The 27,757-nt window shown below is 37.0% G+C and overlaps 1 protein-coding gene across 5 annotated transcripts in view; it reads right to left on the bottom strand.

Annotated features, from left to right (window-relative positions):
• The window catches only part of LOC129779240 (cadherin-related tumor suppressor), a 366,226-nt gene that overhangs the window by 103,110 nt on the left and 235,359 nt on the right, over positions 1 to 27,757 (bottom strand). For all 5 annotated transcript variants that reach the window (XM_055786606.1, XM_055786609.1, XM_055786607.1 and 2 more), the window contains one exon: positions 26,275 to 26,583. In XM_055786606.1, coding sequence (XP_055642581.1) covers positions 26,275 to 26,583 — 309 coding nt within the window. The remainder of the gene's footprint in view (positions 1 to 26,274; positions 26,584 to 27,757) is intronic.

Here is a 27,757-nt window from a genome sequence, read left to right as displayed (position 1 = left end):
TCATCCATTTGGAGATGCCTAAACTAATTCGAAGAATTATCGCTTAATTATCACCATTTTTGAACACATCGAAAAAAAAGTTAGTTCTGATTTGGACTCTAGAGATACTTCTGGGGATCCCGTAAAGTGTCTTAGGGTATCCGTCTCGTGGATGTTCTATGTTCCACTGATTGACGACTGCGGCACAATTCGCATTGAATTCGGAAGTTGTGTCTGTCCCCGCTCATGTTCAAGGCAAACACAGCATGAACGGTCATTATCTGGACACTACCAGCTGATCCAGTGCACAATGGTCCAGGGAACAAATTTAGGTGGAAATTTACATCAAGTGCTCGACAGTTATACTCTAACAAAAACTGTCTGCAACAAAGTTGTTATATAAGATAGAACGCTCATTTTCACAATAAAGGTGCCCAAAAATAGAAATAGAAAAATGTTCATTGACGGCATTTTAAAGGGCACACTGAAAATTTAAAAATATTTAATTTTTCGTATGATGAAACAAAATTTGAAATCATAAGTTTTTAGGGAAAAAACATAAATAACTTTGAGTTGGATTAAGATGTTAAGTTCCGCATTGCAAATTGTTTGTCTAGAACTCTAAAAGTCGAAAACTGTTTTACTGTATAATTTGTACTTAACATAAAAATTAGAGTAAAAAAAGGTATTTTTACTAGTCAACCTAATGTAACTTAGATAAAAAATCTAAAAACAACTTCGTCGAAGACAGTTATTCTGTCGACAAAAAACTGTCTGTGAAGAAGTTGCTACGGGCCCTATTATATAAATCGAATCGAGGATTCGATACAATCACTATCACTATTACGCCGAGCAAAATCCCGTATCGAATTTCATGTGTTGCTATTGCATATATTTAGACGTTTCTGAAATGTTTCTCAAAGGAAATAAGCAAAATAATTCTCTGAAGGTATGCGACAAGCAAACCAAACAACTCGAAAATTTTTGTAAGTTACACCGAAAGCTGTCACTCGCACGATGCCATCGAATTGCTCGGTATCTATTACAGTAAAATAGGGCTAACGAGCCAAATTCTCCTCGCCTCGATTTCTATAATAAGGCTCTACATATCATGGAGCACTCATTTTTATGTTTTCAAAAAATAGGATGGCCATAATTTTCGGTGGAGTAAAAATATATAAATTGAGGAAAATATAGTTCGACAATAATTTAGCCCCAGTTTTTTCATCATCTTTGTAGAAGAAAGTTGTTATTTTTCTATCTTTCAGTATAACCGATTTATCGCTTTTTTCTAATTTGCCTTAGGGTTCCCATGGCGAAAAACGTTATTTTCTCTTTTACATTTATTTAGGTTATGTTTTTTATTGTTTTTTGTTATGTATTGATATGGTATTCCCTAATCCGTTAATGGTTTAATTCAGAGATCGATCTTGCTCAGCTGCGAGATAAGTATTCAGTCAATCAATCTAGTTTTCGATGAGATGTTCAAATTTTCGTCTCTTCCTTTTAATCGAAAATTATTTTCAAGAAAGAGGAATGTTGCGAAATCTCCCTCTCTCTCTCTCTCTCTCTCTCTCTGTGTTTCTCTCTCTCTCTCTCTGACCTCCTTCGAAAATGCTTTATCGTTTCCCATTTAGTGGGGATTATATAAGGGTCACTATGTGATTTGACCATGCAAACAACATTTCAAAATGATTTTCATTCAATGATTGACATTTTATAACAGCATTCGAGCATGCTAATCTCAAAGAACTCACGTTTTCGGTTCTGTATTGAGTATCAGAAAATAAAACAATGATTTATGAGGTGAATCGTTTCAGTAAACTCGATTCTACCACAACGTATTTGTATGTTTCACAAACTGCAATAGAATTCATGAAAAAAACGGCACTCAAAAATACAATTGAAAAACACACGGTTTGTTTACATTTCCCTCATACAACCATGAAACCCGGTAGACGGTGACACCATACCTTCTATGTCCCGAATAGGTGAAAACGGGTGTTTTTTCACTCAAGTAGGCAGACATTTCAATCTCTGGTTTAAATGGCGAAAATTCTCCCAAATATTTGTTACGTTTATTTCTGTACTACCCAACCGGTGTTTTCGATCACTTGTGCAGCCTCGATAATATAGACAACGGAGAGAGATAACCAGAAGGGTAATATTTGCGACTCAAATTCAATACTTGCACAATTCATACGCTATTACGCATAAATAGTACATATTTGCTAGGTAAATTGTGAGTTTCTTTCAATACTCAAAGCAGTGAACATTTTACCGACGTCATGACCAGAGTGGGCATCATCGTATGCCATCGTCGTACGGCTCACCAAGAAAATTAGTATCGTACTGATGTGCTTTGCGTGATTTGATTTGGCGTGCCAGTCATCTTGAAGCTTCAGTGAAGTTTTCGAAAATCTTATTCTTGCGGTTTTGTACAAAGCTTTTGCCAACAAAGCTTCATGAAACGCTGTTCCACAAACTCGAATCCCATATGTTATGTAAAGGAAATCAATTGGGTTGGAATCATAACGGTGGTGAAAATCGACTCTCCTCTAAGTCGCATCGCTTCGAGTAGGATTATTTCGGCATTCGACGTCAATATGACAACATGACAACAACATCAGTCATCCTCGCTCTTCACTTCAATTCTTCTTCTTCTTCTTCTTCTTCAATGGCACTAACGTTCCTAGAGGAATTTCGCCGTCTCAACGTAGTATTACTTGCGTCATTTTTAGTAGTACTTAGTTGAGATTTCTATGCCAAATAACACGCCTTGAATGCATTCTGAGTGGCAAGCTCTAGAATACCCGTGATCACAGTGCAAGTCGGAGGAAATTATTTTGACGAAAAATTCCCCCGACCAGAACGGGAATCGAACCCGAACACCCGGCATGTTAGTTATGACGCTAACCACTCGGCCACGGGAGCACAATCACTTCAATTCTAATCAATTCAATTCTAGCAAATGGTTATTCTAATTGACGTCACAAATGAATACAAATCTGCCTCTTCATTCAAACTGACTTCAAGCCACCCCTACTAAACGACCCTGCTGACGCGGTACGCGGACAACGAGGTACAGTCCGCGTACACAATTTTATTTTAACGTCTATTTAAAGTGATGCAAAAAAGTAGTTACACCATTAATGAACGGCTCCATTGTTTACCCACCGTGAACTCAAACATCGATACATGCATACATGATACATGAGGGAGAGGAACGAATCCAGTCTGGAAGGAGTCACTTCAATTTGCCGTGAAGTCCATTTGACGGTGAAGAATGAGATGATCACGGAGCGTCATTAGAACAGTTAGTGACGAGAGGTCCCGAATGTCTTTTGACTCATGCTGACAGAGAGACTGCTGGAAGAAGCAAGCACTCATATTCAATTGGATGCGAAGGCTACATAGTCCCCTGAATATACTCTGTTAAATATGACTTTGCCGAGGCTTGATTTTGACCACACATGTAGATGAAAGCTGTCAATTCCTAAAGGTGAAACCAGAATGCCGCGCTATGCGTCGCGTTGCGACAATTGTGCTTTGACACTTCATTTTAAATATGTGTATTTCCATTTAGTTGAACACAATAATGCGTTGCGTCATTAGCATCGTTGTACTAAACGCTAACATTTGTTCTAAACTGCTTGCGCCGAGTTCGCGATGACAGTGGCATGGTGTCGACGTCTGGTGGCAACTTCAAATTAGGGTCAGAATTTGGGTCCCAAACTCATTAGTGTAATCTCCATCAAATTAGAAGACACGAAGCCGGTTTTTAAAATTTGAATGAAAATATTCACATCATGTAATTTGATTATTTGAAACACGTGTTTGTGGCTTTAATTCAACCAAATGGGTAAACAATTCCAACACTGTTGCTGAATTTTTTCATCATAATATAGAGTTGGCTTCATAAACAATTTTCGTATGAAACTTTTTCACCACCTGCAAACAAAAATGTTTTTCATTTAAATAGAATACTAGTTTGATATGGAAAAGCTAATTTTCATTTATAATTTTAATTTTGAAAACGTGTTCATTCCGACTGAAAATCAGCTATTCTTTCACGCTTTCCTAAACTAGTAAACGAAGCTCAATGCAGCCAACGCGGATATATCAATGTGTTGTTTTCAAAAACATTCAACTGATCCGTGGACAAAACAAGAAAAAGATTTTCATACGAATTTTATTTTGTTTTTGTTTACATGAAAAGTGGTGACGCGAATGCTAGATTGTGACTGCAAATCAACAGACTGCGTCGAGCAAATGTTTTAGTACAAAACGCAAGCAATGACAGCTGATGAGAAGCAACGCACAACGCGGCATTCTGTTTCCACCTTTAATTGTCGTACTAGATTAGATTCCACCTAACTAAAATGGCTATAACTCGGTTAAAAAGAGGATTTCCGAAAAGGTGTATTCTAGGGTGTGTTCTTTAACGCCTAAACTTCAGAAATATGACGAAAACAAAATTGATTTTTTTCAAATTTCTAGACTAGAATACTGCCTTAAATAAGATTTGTTTTAGTATTTACGTATGAACGTCACCCCAGCCCAATTTCGATGTAAGGGAGAACACAGTCAGTGTCTATTTCCGAGGCGGCCCGAAGCCGGCGGAATGGTGCCATCCGAACCGGCCGCCGATCCGCCGTCGGAAGCGGCGATCTCTCACAAGGATAGAAACATAGGAGACTATCCTTTTCCAAGCGGAATGCTCGCCGTGCGACACTCGCTAATGTTCGGAATGGTATTCGGGTAAACGTAACACAATCGCAATGTATGCGCGTAAACCGTAAAAAAGTGCAAAGTAATATCCTTCAAATCGCTGTAAACACGTTATAAATGGGATCGAAATTTCTGGAACATGTAAGTTTGATCTTTGATTTAGGAGTTACGATCGAATCGAAGGAAGGTCTAACGAACATTTGAGTAACGCAGTCGTTGAAGCGAACAGTGTACTTGGTTTAATTCGTAGTCATGCTTCTGGTCCATCGATGTCTGTCACAACATCCTAGAACATGCTCCCCAGGATTGGTCTCCATTTCCGTTACGCAGATTCCTGCGGTTGACCGACTTAAGAGAACTTTCATGCGTTTTGGCTTGCGTTAGCTCCCAATAAGTGATCTGATCAGTTTTCAGAATTATGATCGCTGTAAGGTAGATGTACAATGTCTGTTCATCTTTGATCTTATTACTGGCAATGGATTCCCTTGAATTGCTTGAACATTTCCGTGGAACATTCACCCTCGTCGTTTCCGTAATTCACGCTTGTTTCTAATTCCTTTTCTCAGAACGAACTATGTGTCTTATATTTGCTTTATACTTTTATTCAAAAAGGGTTTTATTCATTTCTCGTCACTCCACGCGTGCATCCGCGTCGAGTGTCATACAAGAACTGTCTTAATGCTAGTTACATGTGTCTTAAGCTAACTTAGCCAACAGTTTGTGGAGAGTTTCATTGGGAGGAGCCAAGTCGATTTTAAAGGGGAATAGCCAATCAATCGAATGCAGTGTTCGATGTGAATGGTGTCAAGAAATAAAATTGCTTACTGCGCTCATAAGCGCGCATATCGATTTCATGGGAAATCGTAAAGTGTCACGACGACTTTGTGTACGGTCGCGTATTTAATCAGAATAGAACTGGGTTTGTTTTGGTTTCTGGTTTATTGCCTTTAGCTGCGCGCGACATGATGTAAGGGTGCATTCATATCGCCCGCGCATGTTGGCATGGACGAATGTGGGAGAAAAACAATTAACGAAATAATGCAGTTGCGCTTGAGGAATGTTTCGTGGGAATCGTAAATTGAAGTGACCACGCATGAGTCATTTATTTTGAAACAATCAACTGCTTATGAGGAGAAGGATAATTTGTATATTGGGAGTTTTAAGATGGACTTTGGAACGGGGTTTGAAATCATACTACACCATCCCTCTTTAAGAGAATGATGTAATGCAATGGAATCATTCTTAGTATTCAGATTATGGATTAATTATTCCTTGGCTTCTCTCAATGTTACAAATATTTTATAGACTTTTTATAGGTTTCTAAACTTTTATTTTCCAAAGCTGTTGGTATATTGTAAACAATGGTATGTGGTTTTGTATAATATTGGTAATTTGATATATTTCTAAAGATTTCTATAAATAATTGTAATATAATTGGTTTTTGCGAATGAAGTAACTTCTCTAAAAATGAATGTTGTTTGATTTTATATTTTTATCAATCTGTTTTTGTGTACTGTCTGTGTATGTTCTGTTTTGGGGTTCTGAATCCTGCAGTTTGTATCTAGTATTTCTTGAACTATATATGGTCCGTCATAGAATGGATCAAGTTTTCTTCTGTTTTCTATTTTTAGATAAACTTTGTCGTTTACTGTTAAATGAATTGGATTAATGACATTTTCTGAGTTTTTTGCTCTTTGAATTTTCTGCTCAATTAATTTGGTTCTTGCTATTTCATTAGATCGTTGTAATTTAAATTTTAGTTCTTTACTATATTGTTCAAAATTATATATTGGTTCAGTTCCTTTTTCAAATAATTCTTGTGGTAATTTAGCTTTAGTTCCAAAAATTAATTCATGAGGGGTAAATTCATGGTGTGAATGTGGGGTTGTGTTATAATTGAAAGCATAGAATTTTAACCATTCATCCCAATCCGATTGATGTTCGTTAACGAAAGATCTCAGGTATTCATTTAAACATCTGTGATTTCTCTCCAAAGAACCAATCGTCTGAGGGTGATAGGCTGTACTAAATTTTTGTTCAATTTTAAGCATTTCACAGATCTGTTCAAAGACTTCGTTATTATACTCAGTTCCTTGATCAGAACGTAAAGTTAAAAATGTTCCGTAAGTTAAAATAAAATTGTCTACTAATGCTTTAGCAATTACGTTTGCTTCTTTAGTAGGTACTGGAATTAATACGACATATTTCGTTAATTCGCATTGAATACTAACTACATATCTATTGTTGTTGTTACTTTTTGGTAATGGTCCAACTGTATCTATTGAAATACTTTCGAATGGGTGATTTGGTGTTGTAGTAACTACTTGTTTTTCTTTTGTATGCTTTATGACTTTGTTTCGTTTGCATAATTCACAGGCCTTGATGAATTCTGCAATCGATCTTTTCATATTGCTCCAATTATACACTTCTCTAATTTGAAGGTACAACTTATGTTGACCAATGTGACCTCCTGTAGGGGTGTTATGGTAATCATTCAATACTTTTTGGATGTCTTTTATTTTTGTTAAAAACATTGGTGGATTGTAAATAATAATTTCTATTGAATACACTTGAGTATTCGCTAATATTTTAAAGTTTTCAATTGATATCATTTTAAATATTTCGTCTTTTGTCGACAGCGCTAATTTCTTTTGGTTCATTTTAATCATTGTTCCTTCTATTTTCAGAAGTGCAGATTCTAATGTCTGACTTCCATGTAAAATTTGTTGATGCACTTGGGCAATAATTTTATTGTTTTTCTTTAAATAAAATATCATTCCATATTTGTCGACGCGTGTTTCGAGTTTAATTAATTTCTTCGTTTCTGATGGATTATTTGTCATGTACGTAGAGAAGTGATCAGTTTCTCGTGGTACAGAAATTTGATTATCAGATGTTTTCATATTTGAATTATTTTTCGAATTACGAGTCATCGCTCTTGTGCTTACTCCTAATATATTTAAATTTTTTAATTCATCAGAGGAGGTTACTATTCTTGATAAAGCATCTGCTCCTACATTTGATTTTCCTGCTATGTATTCAATTGTAAAGTCATATTCTTCTAAATCAAGACGCATTCTAGTTAATTTTGAAGTTGGATTTTTCATACCGAATAAGAAAACTAACGGTCTATGATCCGTTTGTACTAAAAATTTTCTACCGTACAGGTAAGGTTTGAAGTAATTAATAGCCCAATGTATGGCTGTTAATTCTTTTAGAATCACTGGTTTATTCTTTTCACCAGGTGTAAAAGTTTTGCTTGCAAAAGCTATTGGTAAATTTCCATGTTGTGTTTGTTGAGACAATACAGCTCCACAACCTATATCTGAAGCATCTGTTGTTAATATAAATTGCTTCGTAAAATCTGGATATTGTAATAATCTTGATGACATTAATGAATTTCTTAGGGTGTTGAATGCATTTTGACAACTATTGGTCCATATAAATTGTGAATTTTTCTTCAATAGTTGATTAAGGGGATTTGCTATTAATGCAAAATTTGGTACGAATTTACGATAATAATTACAAAATGCAACGAATCTTCTAACTTCGTCTGCATTTTTAGGAACTGGATAATTTTGAATAGTTGAAAATTTGGAATCATCTGGTAACATGCCATATTCTGTTATTTTATGACCTAGAAAGGTAACTTCAGTGCTAAAAAATTTGCATTTCTGCGCATTTAGCTTCAAATTGTAATATCTTAATCTTTCAAAAACTTGATTTAGATTTGAAATATGATGGTTTACAGAACATCCTACGACTATAATATCGTCGATGTAAATGAAAGCTAATTCTGGGGTTAAACCAGCCATTGCAATTGTCATCATACGTTGAAAACTGTTTGGACTTATATTCAATCCAAACGGTAATCTTGTATATTGATAATGTCCGTTTTGTGTTGAAAATGCCGTAAATTTTCTAGACTCATTGTCCAAAGGTATTTGATGAAAACCTGACATGAGATCTAATGTTGAAAAATATTTTGCTCTGCCAAGTTGATCTAAAATATCGTCAATTCTTGGTAGAGGAAATTTGTCTGCTAAAATTTTTTTATTTAGTTGTCTAAAATCAACGACTAAACGCCATTTTTTGTCATTATTTTGGGATTTTTTCGGTACTAGAAGTATAGGAGAGTTGTATGGTGAAACTGAAGGTTCCACTATATTACTCTCTAACATTTTGTTTACCTGTTGATTAATTTCGGTTTGTTGCGCATGAATCGTCTTGTAATTAGGAATATATACAGGAACTTTATCACTTAGAACAATGTTCTGTGAATAGAAATTGTTTTGAGTAACATCCTCCTCTGGAAGACAAAATATGTCTTGATAATCATTAATTAATTTTTTAAATTTATCTTTAGCATATGGAGGAATTTTGTCCGTGTTTATGCTTTTAAAAATCTCTTCGGATCTCTTATTATTAATATTTTTGGTATTTACATTAAGAATAGAATAATCGTTTAAAATACTCAATGTAGGCTTAAATTTAGAATAATGTATGTACAAAGGTTTATTCGTAGTATTTACAAATTTTACATAAGGCTTTAAAGGTGAAATTATAGTGTTACCACAGAAAACTCCTGGGTAAATTTCTTCTGAATGGACTACCATATCCTCTCTAATGTTTAAATATGGTATCCTTCTGATAACTTCACTACGACTTGGTAGCATGAAGCCTTCATTTAAGTTGTCTTCTATTGGTACTGAAATTTGTATATTGGCTATATTAAATGTAAGTAGCCAATGTTCATAATCTATTAAACATTTATAATTTATTAAAAAATCTCGACCTAGAATACCATCAGCCGTAATTGGTAAGTCTGCGGTAACTAGGTGAAAATCGTGATTTAAAGTTAATGTATTATTAAAGCATAAAGATGTATTTGTTAAACCTAATGTTTCTACACTATTTTCCGTAATGCCGGTTAATTTAATCTTATTGTTAATATTTACTTGTTGATTTGGGAGAATATTTCGTGCTTTGAACAACGAAATATCTGCACCGGTGTCAATGATCAAGTTGCATATTTTATTTCCAGTCATGTGCACTTTGACTTGGATAAAATTTGATGCATTTAAATTTAATGTCAAAATCGGTATGCCTGTCCGTAACAATTGTTCAGTTAGTCGACATCTGTTAGCAATTGTTACTGGTTGGCTAAAAAATAATCGGTATTTGCTTGATTGTTCCCATTATTTGCAATATTGTTGTTGAACGGTACCATAGCTTGGCAAGTATTATCTGATTCGTTTTGTGGGTGAAATCCATTATTGTTTGCATGATTATTCAGTCGAGGAATGTCTTGCTGATTTACTACGTACATTCTCGCTGGTACATTATTTCTATTGAAATTTCTGTTAACGTTTCTGTTTTGATTTTGATTGAAATTTCGTTGAAAAGGGTATTGTTGTAAATTTTGATTGAAATTTGGTTGTTGTCGGGAATTTTGGATTGAATTTCTATTAGTAGGATACTGATGGTTAATGGGATATTGTCGGTTGAGGTTTCTATTGAGGTTATTTGGATATCTTGCTTGATATCTTCCATGGAAATAATTTCTTTGATTATTTCTTTCATAAACCATAGGGTTTCTGTAATTGAAATTTCGGTTTGTGTTATAATGATTTGGTTGTCTAGCCTTAATCGACTGCAGTACGACTGCGTTTGAATCAGTATTGTCCTTTTCATTTTCTACCATTACGTTGATGGCCTCTTGTAAATTGTCGAATTTGCCAATTTTCAGCATCATTTTGGTCTCTCTGTTGGGTGTTTCTTTGATAAGTGTTTTGATCGCTACCTTTTGAGACATTTTCCTTGCGACTGTGTCGGGAATTTGTTCTCTTATATAGGTATCTTTGAGCTTATCTGTCAATTCATCGAGTTGTTTAGTGAATTTCTCGATTTCATTTGTCGATTTGAGTCTCAAATTCATCAGATTAGCTAAGGCTATGTCTGAATTTGATTTCTCTTCGCAATTTGTTTGGATTTTTGCGACTATTTCGTCATAATCCGTTGGAGATATTGAGAATAAATTTCTCGCTTTTCCAGTTAATTTTGTTAGTATAATTTGAATTGCGGCTGCTTTGCTTTCGATTGGAACTATGGTCTTTGCCAAGTTCACCGCGTCTATGAATGATTTAACACCACTTGCGTTTCCGTCATAAGTGGGTATCAGCGTTGCTAATTCAGCGGCTGTTTTAATATTAAGAGCCATGTTGGATACTTTGTGTATTTTAATATACCAAATTAAAATTTTTGTCAATATTTTAAATTTAATTTTTCTTTGTTTTAAATTAATTTCACTTTTCACTCTCAATAGTGAATCGTCAGTGCTTAATTTATAGGGTTTTAGTAAACCACTTGATTTACCAAGTGTCTCTGGTTCACTATCGTATTCCCTTTGTATTACTTCTGATTCATCTAAAATTTTGATGGCCTTCTGATATATTTGTTTCAGTGCACCATAAGTTTCAACTTCGTCATTCCAGACTGAAGCTCCAAGTCTATACTCGAAAGATTTTAGTATTGTTCGATATTTGGTTAAGTTTTCTTGTAACTGTTGCCTTTTGACTTCAATATTATGTAAAGTTCTTGGTCTGTTTTTATTTTTGTTCAAATTCTGATATCCCTTTTTCAGATATGATTCAATTTCTTTGAGTTGTTCCATTTAGGAAGACTCATTTTTATTCATAAATTCTCAGAATTTTATCTTTTCGGACTAATGGTAAGAACAAATTTGCGAAAAAATATATATATTATTTTATTGATTATTTTTCATTTGCCTTCTATTCCTTTTTGCTTCGGCCAATCTTTGTCGTCTTCTCTCTTTCTGGCCGGGAAGTTTTAGCCACGTAATCGGATCACATCCGGGTAATTCATCTATTCTGTCTAGTAATTCTTCATACGATTCGAGTTTAGTATTTTCTCCAAATACTACTATATCAGGTGCGAAAGCTCCTTCGCCCTTTCCTTTGCTTACATCGGCTAATAATTTCAGAAAATCTTCAAAATCGTTTTTAATCATTTTTATAAGATTTTTGAAGTAGAGGTAAAAAAAATAATATATAATTTTCGTTATATTATTTTCTTATGATATTATTTCTTTGCTGTAATTTTTGTATATTAAGTTATTCTATTAGCGGCCATTCATATATAGTCTAAAGCTTTAGGCAATTGATGCCATAGTTTGTGCCGACTGTGCAGCTTTCAGTGCTTCTTTACGTACACACTGCTTATAATTCTTGTATAGTTTAATGAAAGCAAATATTAATAAAATCGCAAGTATAATCCATAATAATAACTCTTGCGTTTCGTGGAATAAAGTGTGTTGTTCCACGTGGTTTAGGATATTTACTTGTGGGTCTCCTGTATTTTGAATAGTTTTCTTGTCAAACAGGCCCATTTCTACTTTCTCGAAGCATATTCAATTAATTACATGCATTGTTTTTCATTATGCATTATACATTATAGTCATTGGTAAATGTATCGAAATTTATTGTTTCTATACCGAATATATTATTATCAAAACTCATTATTTGGAAATAATTTTTATAAATACTTTGTAACCGAGGGTATGTAATTCGAACACTTCATAAAGAAACATATAATCATTCTAGCCTATGCGTTCAGTTCGATAAGTGCTGTACGTTTTATTTTGATATACATCAGTTTCAATTGCTTACTTCATATCGTCGGTTTCATTCCAGATTTAGCTCCTTCTGCTCTCTGTTGGTCCCGCCTGTCAGTTCCTTATTGCTGACAATGGTCTCGCCTTCCGATGTTCCTGCTTCTGTTCATTTATCTTCGCGTTACACTTTCCGCTGCTGCTCTTGCTGTTTCTCCTTATTAAGGTTAACTTTTCATTTTATTCACATGGGAAAATAAGTTGTCTCTGTTGATTTTCTCCCAGCACTTTTGGTTTGATCTTCATTGAAATTATTTTCGTAAGGAGTTTTTTTTTTTTATTTTGTTTCCCTCCTATTCAGTGTCAGTATTTATATTACACCGCTTTTCTGGCACTTTTCCGATCACATTGTTTGTAACACTTTTTGAATTTCTCCCAGCACTATTTGTTTAGATTTCGCTATTGTTCCAATGTTTGCTGTTCGAATTATCACTCGCCTGTTGGCACGACACTTAATATTCACTATTTAAGCTTGTCCAGTTGTCCATAATAAATATATATTTCATATATATTTTTTTTTTCAGTCTGCGCTAAAGTTGATTACACAAACTTCGGGGATTTTTCTCCCTTTCCTTAACTTTTCTTCTCATACTTTTATTTTGGCTTTTCCATTGAGCTGTGGCGGTAATTGCACTCAAGTTTACCACTCGCCATGTAATTATATAGTTTATATTGTAATGCCAATAATATTGTTCACATCACCAATATTGTTCATCACACGCGGCCTTGTACTTATTTTCAATATTCTTCACATAAATCACTTCCGAAGATTGCAGGTTTAATTTCACGGTCGCCATGTCTTATATTTGCTTTATACTTTTATTCAAAAAGGGTTTTATTCATTTCTCGTCACTCCACGCGTGCATCCGCGTCGAGTGTCATACAAGAACTGTCTTAATGCTAGTTACATGTGTCTTAAGCTAACTTAGCCAACAGTTTGTGGAGAGTTTCATTGGGAGGAGCCAAGTCGATTTTAAAGGGGAATAGCCAATCAATCGAATGCAGTGTTCGATGTGAATGGTGTCAAGAAATAAAATTGCTTACTGCGCTCATAAGCGCGCATATCGATTTCATGGGAAATCGTAAAGTGTCACGACGACTTTGTGTACGGTCGCGTATTTAATCAGAATAGAACTGGGTTTGTTTTGGTTTCTGGTTTATTGCCTTTAGCTGCGCGCGACATGATGTAAGGGTGCATTCATATCGCCCGCGCATGTTGGCATGGACGAATGTGGGAGAAAAACAATTAACGAAATAATGCAGTTGCGCTTGAGGAATGTTTCGTGGGAATCGTAAATTGAAGTGACCACGCATGAGTCATTTATTTTGAAACAATCAACTGCTTATGAGGAGAAGGATAATTTGTATATTGGGAGTTTTAAGATGGACTTTGGAACGGGGTTTGAAATCATACTACTTATTTTTTTATTTTTTTTAAAGAGACTTTGCCTAATGTGGCATTCGCCTCTGTAAAACTATGTATTTAATAACTGTTTTAACTTGTGTATGCGATCGTTTGATAATGTGAGTGTACGATGAAGTCGAAAATGATGAACAAATAAATTTTCCCCCATATTGACACCTAACTTCTCGACTCGTCATCACCCCAAGAGCATCGAGTTGATTTGCCACAGCTCAAGACATTCAAGAAGCACAATTCATTCAAAAAACGTTGTCAAATGTTAATTTGGTCAGGAACAGTTCGATTTTTTGGACATTCCGTTACTACCGAATTAGTTTGTCCATTGCCAAACGCGTTGAAGCTGTGGAAAATTTCATGTTTAGGAGGATTAGAAAAGATGCTCAAAACATTGAGACCACTGCTATAAATTTCTTCGAACAATGCAAATAAATCATTATAAATGGAGTGAATCACTGGATTGGATTATGTTTTCTCAATGGTTGGTCACTTACTTTTTTTTTTGCTTGAGCAGTAGTTTTAATGTTTTGTCCGACACTGTATCTTCGTTACAAATAAACGTCGATAAAGAAGTTAAACAGCTAATATTAAAAAAGTTCAGGTACTTTTAGTTCATGGAAGATTGGCAGAGTTCCCATATTCATACCGAACACTAGTCGATCTTTTATGCTTTTAGGGAGTAAGTAATAGTCAGATAAAGCTTCCAATCGACGATACCGCCAATTGGATTTCATCAGCCAAATTACGACGAATATCCGGCGCACAGGAAAAGTACCTCCCACGGTGTCCCATCGACAAGGACACAAACAAGAACGCAAATATTTTCCCTTTCGCAATTGTTTTCAACCGGAGTTTATTATTGTTCATTCGAAAAACTCCAAATATTGTGCAAAATAGTCCTAATCCATCGTTAAATGAAACTTTTAGAACGATCTGCCAACCAATTTCCATTCGCAAGCCAGCTGAGCGATGGACGCAACTTTCAGTTTGAGTGTGACCGGAAATCGCACCAGAAAACAACTGCAACAGAAACTACCGCTCAGAAGAAGTGTAATGTCACAAGTAGGGTAGAAAATTTGTGGCGCGGAAAAACATGATGGATTTGAAAGCCTCACAGAACATAAGCGCATAATTTTCTCGTTTTCGTTTTTCGAAATTTATTCTGAGGTCAATGCATCTAACGAGGATAACAAATCGCCAAGACGATGCGATCCAAGTCGGCCGCCGACCCGCCCTAAGAAGCGACGGTCTCTCGCACACAAATATGTGTTCCACATATGTGTTTGTTTGCCCGATTAGTTAGAAATATACATTACGATCCTTTCGCAAAGTCCGATCGAGCTTTAGCGATCTCGGACGGCATAAGTTTGCCCGGTGCATTACGTTTGCCCGGTTGTTTTGAAATACATAATTCATTGCAATTCAAAACTATTGAACCACGAAATAGGTATTCTGGTTTGGTCATACCGTCTTATAGCTATGATGTTTTCCCGCGTCAAAATATTTCTAGCCTACATGTGGCCTTAAACTTTCTCTGAGCGGTTATTTCTGTTTATGTTGCAGTAGTTGCATATATGTTAGCGCGAGTGCAAGTGGTGCCATCTGGAGTAAAAACTCCCAACAGAATTCCAAATTAAATACGAAAAAACATTCTTACAATTTTCTTAAATGCGTACTCTTCCTCACACTGTTAAACAAAACTTCAAAACTTTTTGAACAATCCTTATCTGCAGACCAATTTCCATTCGCGAGCCAGCCGAGCGATGGACGCAACCTTCGGTTTGAGATACCAATCGTCACCACGTCCTACTTTGCCCGGTAAGGTCACTACCGTCGCAACAATTAAACACCGTTTGGTGTAAAATCAACATTACAGCCTCACCACAGGCGTTGTGGTTTTGGGTTTCTTACGGCAATTATCCACCGATTACGTGCATGTTCCTATCACTCGCAAAGGGGCACGGGCGGCCATCCAGTTAAAGTCCGGCCCGAAATGGAAGATGCTGATGAGCTGTATTTTTAGAAGTACTTCAGCGCTGACCTAGCGGATCATACGCGAGCGCGCGCACACCACAAATAACCACGCATACGGTTATCTCATCACTGTCTGCGTTTTTGGACTCCAAGCTCAGCAAGCCCACAAGCCACGTTTACGATTCACGTTTATATAAGCGATGATTTCGGCCTTTGGCCGGTAATGCGTCTACCGGCCGCCACAATCAAAGCCCTGTTTGTTGGGTGGAAGAGATTTGAGCCGAACAGATGGAGTAAATCAAGCATCAACAACGTCGGGTATTTTCTTACTTTACATACCAGGGGAAAAAAGCCTAAGTCCAAGCCCAAGCGAGAGCCCCAAAAGGAGGCTATAATTAATGTGATAGTGATGGATCGCAAGACATTTTTGATGATAATTCACAGGTATTAAAATGAGTTATAATTCCCTTCCACAGAACCCAACCTATTTGCTCGTGGATTATTGTATCGCCATTTCGCAACCGATTGCCACGGAGCGTTTTATTGAAAAGTTTGATTGACGTTGTGAAAAGTGACTTTTTGGATCCCTTTTCGGTCCGCTTTTTCGGGGGTCTTCTGTTGCAACAGGGTTGGACGCGGTGGTGGGCATATCATTCTGAGAGCTCACATTTTTCATGCCATTCTCTTTCGGAGTACCGAAGCCGACGACGATTCGACAAATGTTTGATCGTTACGAATTTGGACGACCGCAACATTGTGGAATGTAGAATTTCAGGCCGTTCTTCCACAGCTGCGTTTTCATGACTCCAAATCCACCGGTCGAAAGTACCACCGAAAGGGTCATACCCGTTGCCGCGTCCCAAAGGTTTAACCGCTGATGACCCGCAATCCACCCGAGAACGAGGAACGTCGGCGGGAGGGAGAAAGAGCTTGATTTTTACACAAGAATTACATTTAATTTAACTTTAAGAGGAAAAAAAAAAAGGCTGGAGAGATTAAAAGGTGGGCTCTTTTACATACCATTTTTTGCCAGCTTCTTATCTTTTCTCGCTCGCCGCTTCCGCCGTGGGTCTCCCGCCCTGCCCTTTCTCCGAACTCCGGCTGGCGAACCTTTTAGCTGCACAAGATGTGAGATGACCGTCGTGATTGCGTTTCGCGACTGATGCGTGGCCGGGCGAAATGCAAACGAGTGTGTGCGCAGTTGCACTCAGACTCATCCACCCCACGCCCCCCGGGTGGGACTGCTGCACTCTCTCTCCCTCTGCCCTGCCCTCAATACACATTGGCAGCGTTGCCAATATTCCAGTTGAAACTGTATTCTTCAATTTTGACGTGGGACTACGTCTAACCGGAGTATATGGGGTGTAAAATGAGAACATAAACACAGAACATGCCAGAAAAAATGAAAGATTCCGTATGCTTATAACTCGAACATTTCTTACTGTATAGATGTTTGCATCAATTGATAGGGAATATTTCTACGCATCTATCGCAATTAATAAAATGTATACATACAATTGAATAACTGTAAAATGTTAAGCGTTATCTAACTCGTTTTAATTGGCCCGATTTACGGTTTCCCCAACACAGCCATCATAACCAAGCAGCCTTGGGGAAATCGGTATTGCAAACACATGAAAGTCGGGGGTATTTTTGTTCCGACTGAAATGTGTTTCCCTAACACAGACTTCAAATCCGAGCGTGGAAATTGGTATTGCAAATTAGTGCAAATCGAGGGTATTTTTTGTTCCGACCGAAATGTGTTTCCCAAACACAAACTTCAAAACCAAGGTGTCTGGGGGAATTGGCATTGCAAATTAATGCAGGTCGGGGGTATTTTTGTTCCCACTGAAATGTATTTCCCTAACACAGACTTTAAATTCAAGGAGCGTGGGGAAATCGGTTTTGCAAATAAATGCACTTTTATACTATTGTACTCGCTTGCCTTTGTGCAGACTAGAATGTGTTTCCTCAACATGGTCTTCTAAACTTAAGAACCAGGGGAAATCTAGCAGACATTAGAGGCGAATGAACTTTCAAGTTCAAAGGATCTATAACATAAAAAGTATGAGTTGAAGTTGTTGATTCATGCAATCAGGGGGTACTTTCCTCACCAGCATGTTTTTTTTTGCACACGGATTACAAAAACGGGTACGAACACAACGCTTTGACTCGGTTATACAAGATTGCATTGAAGGATATGCCTTCATATCTTCTGCTCACTGAATTGCTGGCACTGAGTGCCTGAAGTTCATCAAATCAAGCAAATTCGCGGTTCGAGAAGTACGTGCACTTGAGAGATCGAACTTCAGAGGGAAATGTAAAATAAAATAAACGTTTCATAATTCTTCCGTTCACATATTTTGTCCTGGGCATCATACCAAACGTGAATGGACTGCCATTAAATTTACTTGTAACGAAGAACATAATCTATCACAATGCATGAATTGATCTTACATAGCATTTATTCAATCTCTTCACTCACAAAGCAAATTTATTGAATTCGACTGAATTCGTAAATTGTTTAATTCAATCAAAAATTTAATCAATACAAACAAATGATTGTTAAGCTAAGCTAGTCCCACGTCACCTTTGCGGTTATATCATATCTATAATCCACCCAATTTTTTAGCTCGATTCAGCCAAACACTTAAACCTTAAAATATTCCAGTATTTTTAAGAAGTTGATGGATCTGAGCCTAGGAGCACGGACGGGATCTTGACATAGGACTGTGATTGTGTGTAGTAATTGCATTTGAATTGAGTTTTTTCATTGTTTCAATTTTTTCTTTTTTGATACATCAAATGGATGCCCTGGAAAAATCCTTTCCTGTATGAGCTTGTATCCTTTAACGGGTTAGATGGGATAACGTGGTAGAATCCGGAACCACATTCTGTTCAAAAATGTACGAAAAATACCGTCAAAGCCATTACTACCCTTTTCTTCTGCTTATTCAATTATGCAGAAGAAGACCAAGAGCCATTGTATCATTTTTAAACACAAATCTGAATAGTTAAGATCTACATAAATATAAGCCTAAGTCAAATAAATCTATGACTACAGAAATATATTATCGATTAAAATAGCATTTTCTCATTCGTCGCCACGTTGTCCGGAACACTGTTTGTAATAACTTTATAGTCCAGTGATGTATATTGAGTATTATATGGTTATGAGTGCTCTCTTGCGAAGATCGTGATGTAGTGAATTGATCTCATTGGGTGCTAAGCTCTGCTTATGTATAGGAAAGGGAAAGGAAAATGGGTATGCGCATTCGAGGAAGTGAAGCAGGTTTCTTAGGAAGACATATATGGGTTATTACGATCGCGACTACTCAAGCTATCTAATATGCGTGAGTATACTCTATCGAACTTCCAGATCAGTAGCCAGCTAAATTCATTAATTTCATTTGTACATGACCAAACAACATGCTCGATATTATGATATCTGGTACCACAATTACATAAATTGTTAGTGGCAAGACCCACACGATAAAAACGTGAATTCAGCACGAATTGATTGGGCAACATACAATAGAATAATCTATATATATATAAAAATGGAGTGATGTCTGTCTGTCTGTCTGATTCTTATAGACTCGGAAACTACTGAACCGATCGACATGAAAATTGGTATGTAGGGGTTTTTGGGGCCGGGGAAGGTTTTCGTGATATTTTGAGACCCCTCCCCCCTCTCTAAGGGGGCTGCTCCATACAAATGAAACACAAATTTCTGCATTACTCGGAAATTAACCAAGCAAACGAAACCAAAGTTGGCATGTGAAAGTTTTAGGGTGCAATAAATGTTTCTATGATGGTTAGACAGTCCTTCCCCCACTCAAAGAGGGGGCTGCCATACAAATGAAACACAAATTTCTGCATTACTCGAGAATTAATCAAGCAAATGAAACCAAATTTGTCATGTGGAGGTTTTAGGATGCAATAAATGTTTCTATGGTGATAAGATACTCCTTCCCCCTCTCTTAGAGGGGGCTGCCATACAAATGAAACACAATTTTTTGCATTACTCGGAAATTAATCAATCAAACGAAACCAAAGTTGGCATGTGAAAGTTTTAGGGTGCAATAAATGTTTCTATGATGGTTAGACAGTCCTTTCCCCACTCAAAGGGGGGGCTGCCATACAAATGAAACACAAATTTCTGCATTACTCGAGAATTAATCAAGCAAATGAAACCAAATTTGGCATGTGGAGGTTTTAGGATGCAATAAATGTTTCTATGGTGATAAGATACTCCTTCCCCCTCTCTTAGAGGGGGCTGCCATACAAATGAAACACAATTTTTTGCATTACTCGGAAATTAATCAATCAAACGAAACCAATGTTGGCATGTGAAAGTTTTAGGGTGCAATAAATGTTTCTATGATGGTTAGACAGTCCTTCCCCCACTCAAAGGGGGGGGCTGCCATACAACTGAAACACAATTTTTGCATTACTCGGAAATTAATCAATCAAACGAAACCAAAGTTGGCATGTGAAAGTTTTAGGGTGCAATAAATGTTTCTATGATGGTTAGACAGTCCTTCCCCCACTCAAAGGGGGGGGCTGCCGTACAAATGAAACACAAATTTTTGCATTACCCGAGAATTAATCAAGCAAATTAAACCAAATTAGGCATATGGAAACTTTAGGGTGCAATGAATGTTTCTATGGTGGTTAGATACCCCTCCCCCCTCTCTTAGGGGTGGCTGCCATACAAATAAAACACAAATTTCTGCATTACTCGAGAATTAATCAAGTAAATGGGCGGGACGAAGTTTGCCGGGTTAGCTAGTAATTGATAAATGCCTATCATCGATAAATGGAGAATAATTGATTATACGCATCAACTCACATTGTAAACTAATGCCCGAGTTTAGGCAAAAAGATTGTTCGTTGCATCGAGGTGGGAAGCGAGTGGTTAGTGCAATCGAAAGAAAACATATCCATTTTAACCGTCAAATTGTTAACTTTTTTACCATGTTCACTGTTCATGTTTTGAGCAACAACAAAAAAATGCTGGATAAATTTCCTGTCTAATGGTATACAACACAACTTATGTCGCAATAACGATTTTATGCAATATGCGTTTGAAACTCTTAATGAATCGTTACATTTTTCGTAGATTATCTCATTTCATTCTTCCCCGTCAAATGGACCTCATTGCATATTGAAGCGCCTTTCCTAAAATGAGTTCGTTTCTCTCTCATGTATCACGTATGTATGTATCGATGCTTGAGTTCAACATGGTTTGACATATACTACAGATGAGCTTAATTTTTGTTTGTCTCGTACACGAAAATTACTCACACATATAAAATAGCGTGCAGTGTTTTGTTCAGAAACACTGATAAAATTGAGAATTTTGTTGATGTGAACCCGTTTATCTGTATGTTTTTTTATAGTATGTGACCACTTCTATGCCAAAATTTACGTGACCAGAACACCAGAAAGTTGGATATAAAATATTATGATTTGTTGAACTTTATGAAAAAGTTGGGCATTTGAAAAAAACTAAAAAGCGAAAAGTTCTAAATAGTTTCAACCAGATATATACTTATAACTGCGATGAACCTAGCTCATTTTTCAATACATTAAAGCAACGAATTAACTCATTCTGAGAAAAAAAGGGTTGCTGGAATCAAAACTGACAAAACCGGATAACTTTCAAGACTTGTTCCTATATTATACTGCCATTGATGATGATTCCAAATATATCCAAAATCAGTTCATTCCGGAGGTTCGTCGGATTCTCACCAAATAAAATTACAATCTAGAGCCGTTTTGTTAATTTGGTAGATAACGGCACTTTGCACTATTAAGGAGATGAAATTTTCTCTGAATATAGAATGTAACATCTATTGTTACGACATCTACCGAGAATCATTAGTAATGGCAAACATGTTAAGTTCAGAAACATTGAACAAGACACTAATAAACATTGAAAGATGTAGTATTTTGAGTTATTTTGAGTTATTTTGCGGTGAATATCATACCAACATTCCTTCCCTTCCCCTGGTGACTCTAACGATGTGGAAACTAGCACAATGATACTCCCAAGCGTCATTCGGTGTGTTCTTTGTGCAGTTTCGCTGGTCCAGGTTACGGAGAGCAACTACGAAATGTACAGTCTACTCAAGCTTAAGCTCAAGCTCAAACAGTGAAGCTGGTAGAACAAGTGAACAATTTAGTGATTGAAGTAGGTATGTGTTTTTTTTAGATTTTACTCGCTGCTTGCGCTGTGGGGGAAGAGCAACATACAATATGTTTGTATATAATTCGGGCGTGTTTCTACGACTCTTACAATCCGTTTTAAGTTCAGTTCACTTCATATACCCAATGGTTTTTTTCTAGAGCCACCATTTGCAGTACTGAATGAGTTAAATTTATGGATTTCTGAACATTTACAAAATCTCCCCAAAGTCCTACGTCAAGTTTCCGTTCGTGCCTCTTGGCTCAGACCCTTCTACTTTTTTATATGTGTGCTTCAGTGTAACCACTTTTATGTAACACTAGCTGACTCGGCAAACTTCGTCCCATCCGAAATGAATTTTTTATTATAAATACTTTCAAACATTCACGTTTTCTTACTAAGGGCAAGTTCATGAGTCCAATCGCAGAACTGTTCATTGATTGATCTTTTAATCGACCCTCTACAATTTCTTTTTACTATAAATTTCCTAGTAATTCAACCAATATTCGACATTACAAGAACAAATTATCTTGAGACACAATTTTCGTTTAAGGTTCTTGAAACACTTGCAAATAACATGTTTCTCCGTTACATGGAGTACATGTTTGATACAGAAAATATAGCAAAATGAAGGGATCTTAAATCGGACGATTCTTTCCTCGAGTTTTGCTTTATTAGTTCTAGAGTTATGCGCTCGAGGAGAGAGGAGAAGGAGTGTCGAACCACCATAGAAATATTTATTATTTCCTCAAACCTCCACATGCCGAATTTGGTTCCATTCACTTGATTAGTTCTCGAGTTTGCAGCCCCCCTCCCTCCTTCTTAGAGAGGGGGCGGAGTGTTGAACCACAAAAGAAATATTTATTGGCCCCTGAAACCTCCACATGTCATATTTGGCTCAATTTGCTTGATTAGTTCTAGAGTTATGCAGAAATTTGTGTTGTATGACAGCCCTCCCTTAGAGAGGGGGGAGGAACCTAATCACCCTAGAATAAAGTGTCTAACACGGGACACTAACCACAAAGCAACTGCGTTATGGAAATATGAGCTGAAGTAGTATACGAAAATAGTTTATTCCACATTCTTCGTGGGTGCGAACTTAACAGCAACGAAGATGGTCAAAAGAAACACTACAGAAATGTCAAAATTCGAGTTAGCAGGAAAGGAACAAACGATTGAGATTAGGTTTGATGCAGTGATGTATAACCAGAAATGAATAACATTGTCGATGAATAAATACTAGATTTTTCGGGTTTTATTAAAAAAATCGTATTTTGTAGAGGTTCTAGAAAAAAAGATCCTCAAATATTGTTTTCCAGTAATGTTCGAGTGGTGGGTAACGTTATTTTGATCTGCTCGAATGGTTAATTGATGGTTCTTCGCTATTTTATGAAATATGCTTACTTCTAGAAAGCAGTAACATTTTCGGTGAAATTTTGATTGATTGGCGATTATTCTCTCACAATATACACACCAACACTGAGAGCCTTCGAAACATGAACTTCGTAACGTTAAAATAATGATACTTAGTTTGTTTCTATGAAAGTGGGGGAACGAAAATGGCACATGGAAATATCACTTTTATCCGTCTTTGTCGACGTGATTTCACAAATATTCACTGCACGCTATCAAAATAAGCCTCATATTCAGCGGGAGCTCTGAAAAATGTACGTTTTTAATTGAAAAATTGTTTCCTGAAAATAGCATTTTCACAATCAAAGGCAATCAAAGATAAACAAAACGACTGACGTCACTATTTGAGAAATAGTTATGGCAGCGCATGCTATGTCGCTCGAAAATCTACCATCTTCATTACTTTTTTTTCCATGACATTGGGATGGCCCTATGCAGATTCTTCTTAAATTTGGCTTATTTCAACCCATATTCAACCCATATCCCCTATTTTTAATCGCGATGTTAGTATGTTTGTATGAACAATATTCAAATATTTATTCGTCGTTTTTCAAACAGAATGAATTTATTTACGTTGTTAAATGACAGATGGCGTGAGTTGGAAGCCTTTTTGGACTAGTACAATGAATTGTTGAAATTCTTCAAATCACACTTGCTTGGATCAATTTTGATATAACACCTGCTCTGCCCATGATTGCATAGGAAACGTAATAGACAACACCATTAGTGTTGGAAAAACGCATTTTTGTTGTTTTTTGGCCTACAAGCATAACCATGCAAATTTCCGATGAAATGATCTGTTCAGTTGAAGTGTATTATCGGCAAAAAGAGGGCCTAGGTGATTTTGCGGATTATAACATAATTTTTCCATTTGAATTTTTTATTATCAATACTTTCAAACATTCACCTTGCGTCTATTTATGCGGACAATCAATCGTTTCAATAAACACTTGTCCGCATTGCTAGACGTAATCATCAGGTTGCTCTGTTTGTAGCGTTAGTATTTACAATTCCGATAACAGTCAAAACGTCTCCGTCGGTAGTTTCAGTTGTTTTCGGATAAAATCGAAAAGGTTTGGAAGAAATTTAGTGAAATGTCTGGAAAAGGTGCTCTTTATTTGTTGCGAGTCTATGATAGTACTTTTTTCCTGAAGAATACTCTGGGATATGATAAGAACAGCATGTTCGTGTTTTTTCAATTCATTTAATTTGTAATGACAATCTGTAATGTTGGTAATTTTAGCAACATGATTAACCAATATCACGATCAATCGCATAAAGATGGTGTAGTGACTTATTCCAACGGTATGAGTAAATGCTGAGTATGTGGAATAATTCAATGTTGAATCCAATAAGTTATAATGCTAAGAACCAATATAATTTTAATTTTATTACTGATCTGATTGTTTCATTATCTACTTGAAGATTCAAATGCATAAACTCAGGTAATCATAACATTAAAACAAATGGCTTCTCTTTGTTCATCACAGTGCAGTGTACAGAAAATAGTAATTATATGAGCAGCGTTTCAATGGGTTCTTATATTCATCTATTAGGAAACACTAAGTAATAAGATACCATCGTGGCATAAATGTTTGGACTCTACAAAGAATGTGATTCAAATGAAGATTTAGCTTATAGCACATAATGCTGACAATTGTTGATTTTCGAACGATGTATGAAAGCTGTATGAAACTACGTCTGTTATGCGGACAAACAGTGATTTTTCGGAAAGGTTTTTTTTTAAATTGCTCAAATGTTTTCGAACAAAAAATGTTTGTTTGTATTCTGAGCAAACGTATTACATTGTGTAGAGTGCGATACAGCGAAAAAGTCGATTTTGTTCATTTTGTCGTTTACGTCTCCTATGCAAACATGGGCAGTGCTGGAGAGTAATCATGGTAGGCGACTGCACAGTGACAGGAGAAATTGTGATAGAATTCATAGCCGAACTTCTTAAAATAAAACGATTCAGTATTTTTCCAGTTTTTTGAGAGCAATCTTCCAGTTTTTTGAAAAATATTCTTGACAACCCTGCACACAGATTCCAACTTGCCCCAAAAAAGGTAGCGACACAGGCAGTGGGGAAATGAAATAAAAATTCCGAAATCGTAGAACAACGCACGGAGTGAGTGGTGTGGCGGGCCAAGGGAGCAAAGTGGTGAGATCCTTTTTTGACTTTGACATGTGGTAAATCTTTGATGATGAAAAATGATTGTCGAAAATTACCATTCCGGCCGAGGAGTAGCAGCCGAAACAGCGACTTTGGTCGCAGAGTCAGAAATTACTGCGAGGCGCATTATTCACTACCGAACCCGGCCGGCCATCGTTTCTTAAAACTTGTATTATAATTCTAACCGAACGCGGAAGGGGGGGGGGGGGTTAGGAGGTAGAGAAGGGGCGGTGAGCTGAGCCGAAAATAAAACGCAGCTCGTCATCATGTTTTGGCGGCGTTTGGTGTCCATTTTATTACCCCCAAAAGCACACACAGAGTCAAGCGTCGAGAGGATGCGGATTTTTCAAAAGTCCTGAATGCGATCCGGTCCGAGATTATGTACGCGCGTTCTCGTTCCTCCTTCCAACAACAAGCGGAGTGATATTGGATAATCGCCTCGGGCAGTGAAATTAAAAATTGCACACTCCGTATGCATCGTACCAAATGCAAAATTAAAGGCAGAGGAGGTGGAATCTTTTTAATGCCTTTCAGATCAACACACACAACCCGAATGTTCCGTGGTGAGTGAGACGGTGCAGCCCTGGGAAAGCTTTTATGATTTTTCAGTAATCAATCAAACTCAACCGAAAGGCCGGAATCGGATTGGCATCACTAAAATTAAAATTTATACGAATTGCGGCGGACAGCGCGAGACTTACCTGGACGGTGACTGTGGTTTCGGTGCTCTGGATGCCATCGGTAACGCTGATCACCAGCCGATAGGTGTCTTCGGTTTCGCGATCCAGCGTGTCCCGGAGTTTGAGCAGTCCGGTATCCTTCTCGAGCAGAAACTTTCCGGTGTCGCCCTTCACCAGGGCATACTCGAGCGAACCGAGGGTGTCCGGATCGGTGGCCGTTATCTGCGCTACCGTCTGCCCCACGGCCAAATCTTCCGATACGGAAAACAACAGCGGAACGTCACGAAACGTCGGTGGGCTATCGTTCTTGTCCAACACGTTGACTCGGATCTGTGGAAAAAAAAGAAAAAAGGGGAAGGATAATTTAATAACGCTAGATTACTATCGGAAGCATATGATGGGGGACTGCTAATTTAGAGTTGCGTCCCCGAAGACCAATTACGGCCATAGAGACGACACCGGAAGGCATCAACAGCTTCTGCCGCGCGGTCAGGATCGTGACTCAGGCTCAGTAAGTGAAGTGTAATTTTCGGGTTCGTCGCCTCAAGTTAGTTCCCTGGCAAGAGCCGTTTTGGGACAGCACCAATATTGGCGGTTGCGGAGGGAATGACCTGGGGCCAAAGTGGAGAGTATGAATGTGATAACATTTTACAGCGACATTATAAACAATGTGGAAATGTATTCCGAAACAAGTTGTCCCAACATGGTTCAATTTATTTATCGACTAACGACGCAACATAGTTGCTTGCAGGATTTGAGCTCACGTTGATGGACTTTTGATGTTATTTTAGTGGAATATCGGATGCGATAAACTTATTTTCGAGTGAATCAATGGGTGGCCGGTACACAATTGTACTCCATTAATGTTCTAATCGGTTGTTTCCGGTCGATCAGAATAAACATTATCTATGGCTTCGCTGACGGTCATTGTGAGACGAAGTTCTCACCACTATTTATCCCCACCAGGAAACACCAACAATGCAAACAAAGTTTTTACATACATTCTATCCGTTAAACTAAAGAATATTTTCGTTTGACGAATTTTATGTTCACTTGTCTTAGGAGATGGCAGCACCATTTTTAAATTTATTTCTATTTTTAAAACTAAAAATATTTTTCTCGAAAAGTATTTTTTTTAATTCTGGAAAGAATTATATAAATAGCCCATACAATAGCCAATGAATCATCCATACATCGAAAGAAGGGCACTTCTGCGGGAAAACAGTTTTTGTAACAACAACTCATCATGTATTCTTTGAAAAAACTACAACTAATCCTAATTTTTAAAGTCAAGATAGCGGACAATGTTAAAGATAATATTAAATTATGGACTCTTGTCAAAGACGCCAACTTTCTATCTATTATAAAGGGTGTGTCACATCAAATTGCATCACGGAAAAAACGCTGTAGAAATTTAATTTTTAGGAATTATATCTTCAGCTTCCGCTTATAATCAGATAAGAGTGTATAGATCACGTTGGCCATGCTTCACTGTCAATTTTTC

This window comes from Toxorhynchites rutilus, chromosome 3, assembly GCF_029784135.1.
Source record: "Toxorhynchites rutilus septentrionalis strain SRP chromosome 3, ASM2978413v1, whole genome shotgun sequence".
In the NCBI taxonomy this organism is placed as follows: domain Eukaryota; kingdom Metazoa; phylum Arthropoda; class Insecta; order Diptera; family Culicidae; genus Toxorhynchites; species Toxorhynchites rutilus.
This window is presented reverse-complemented; position numbering and strand designations above follow the sequence as displayed.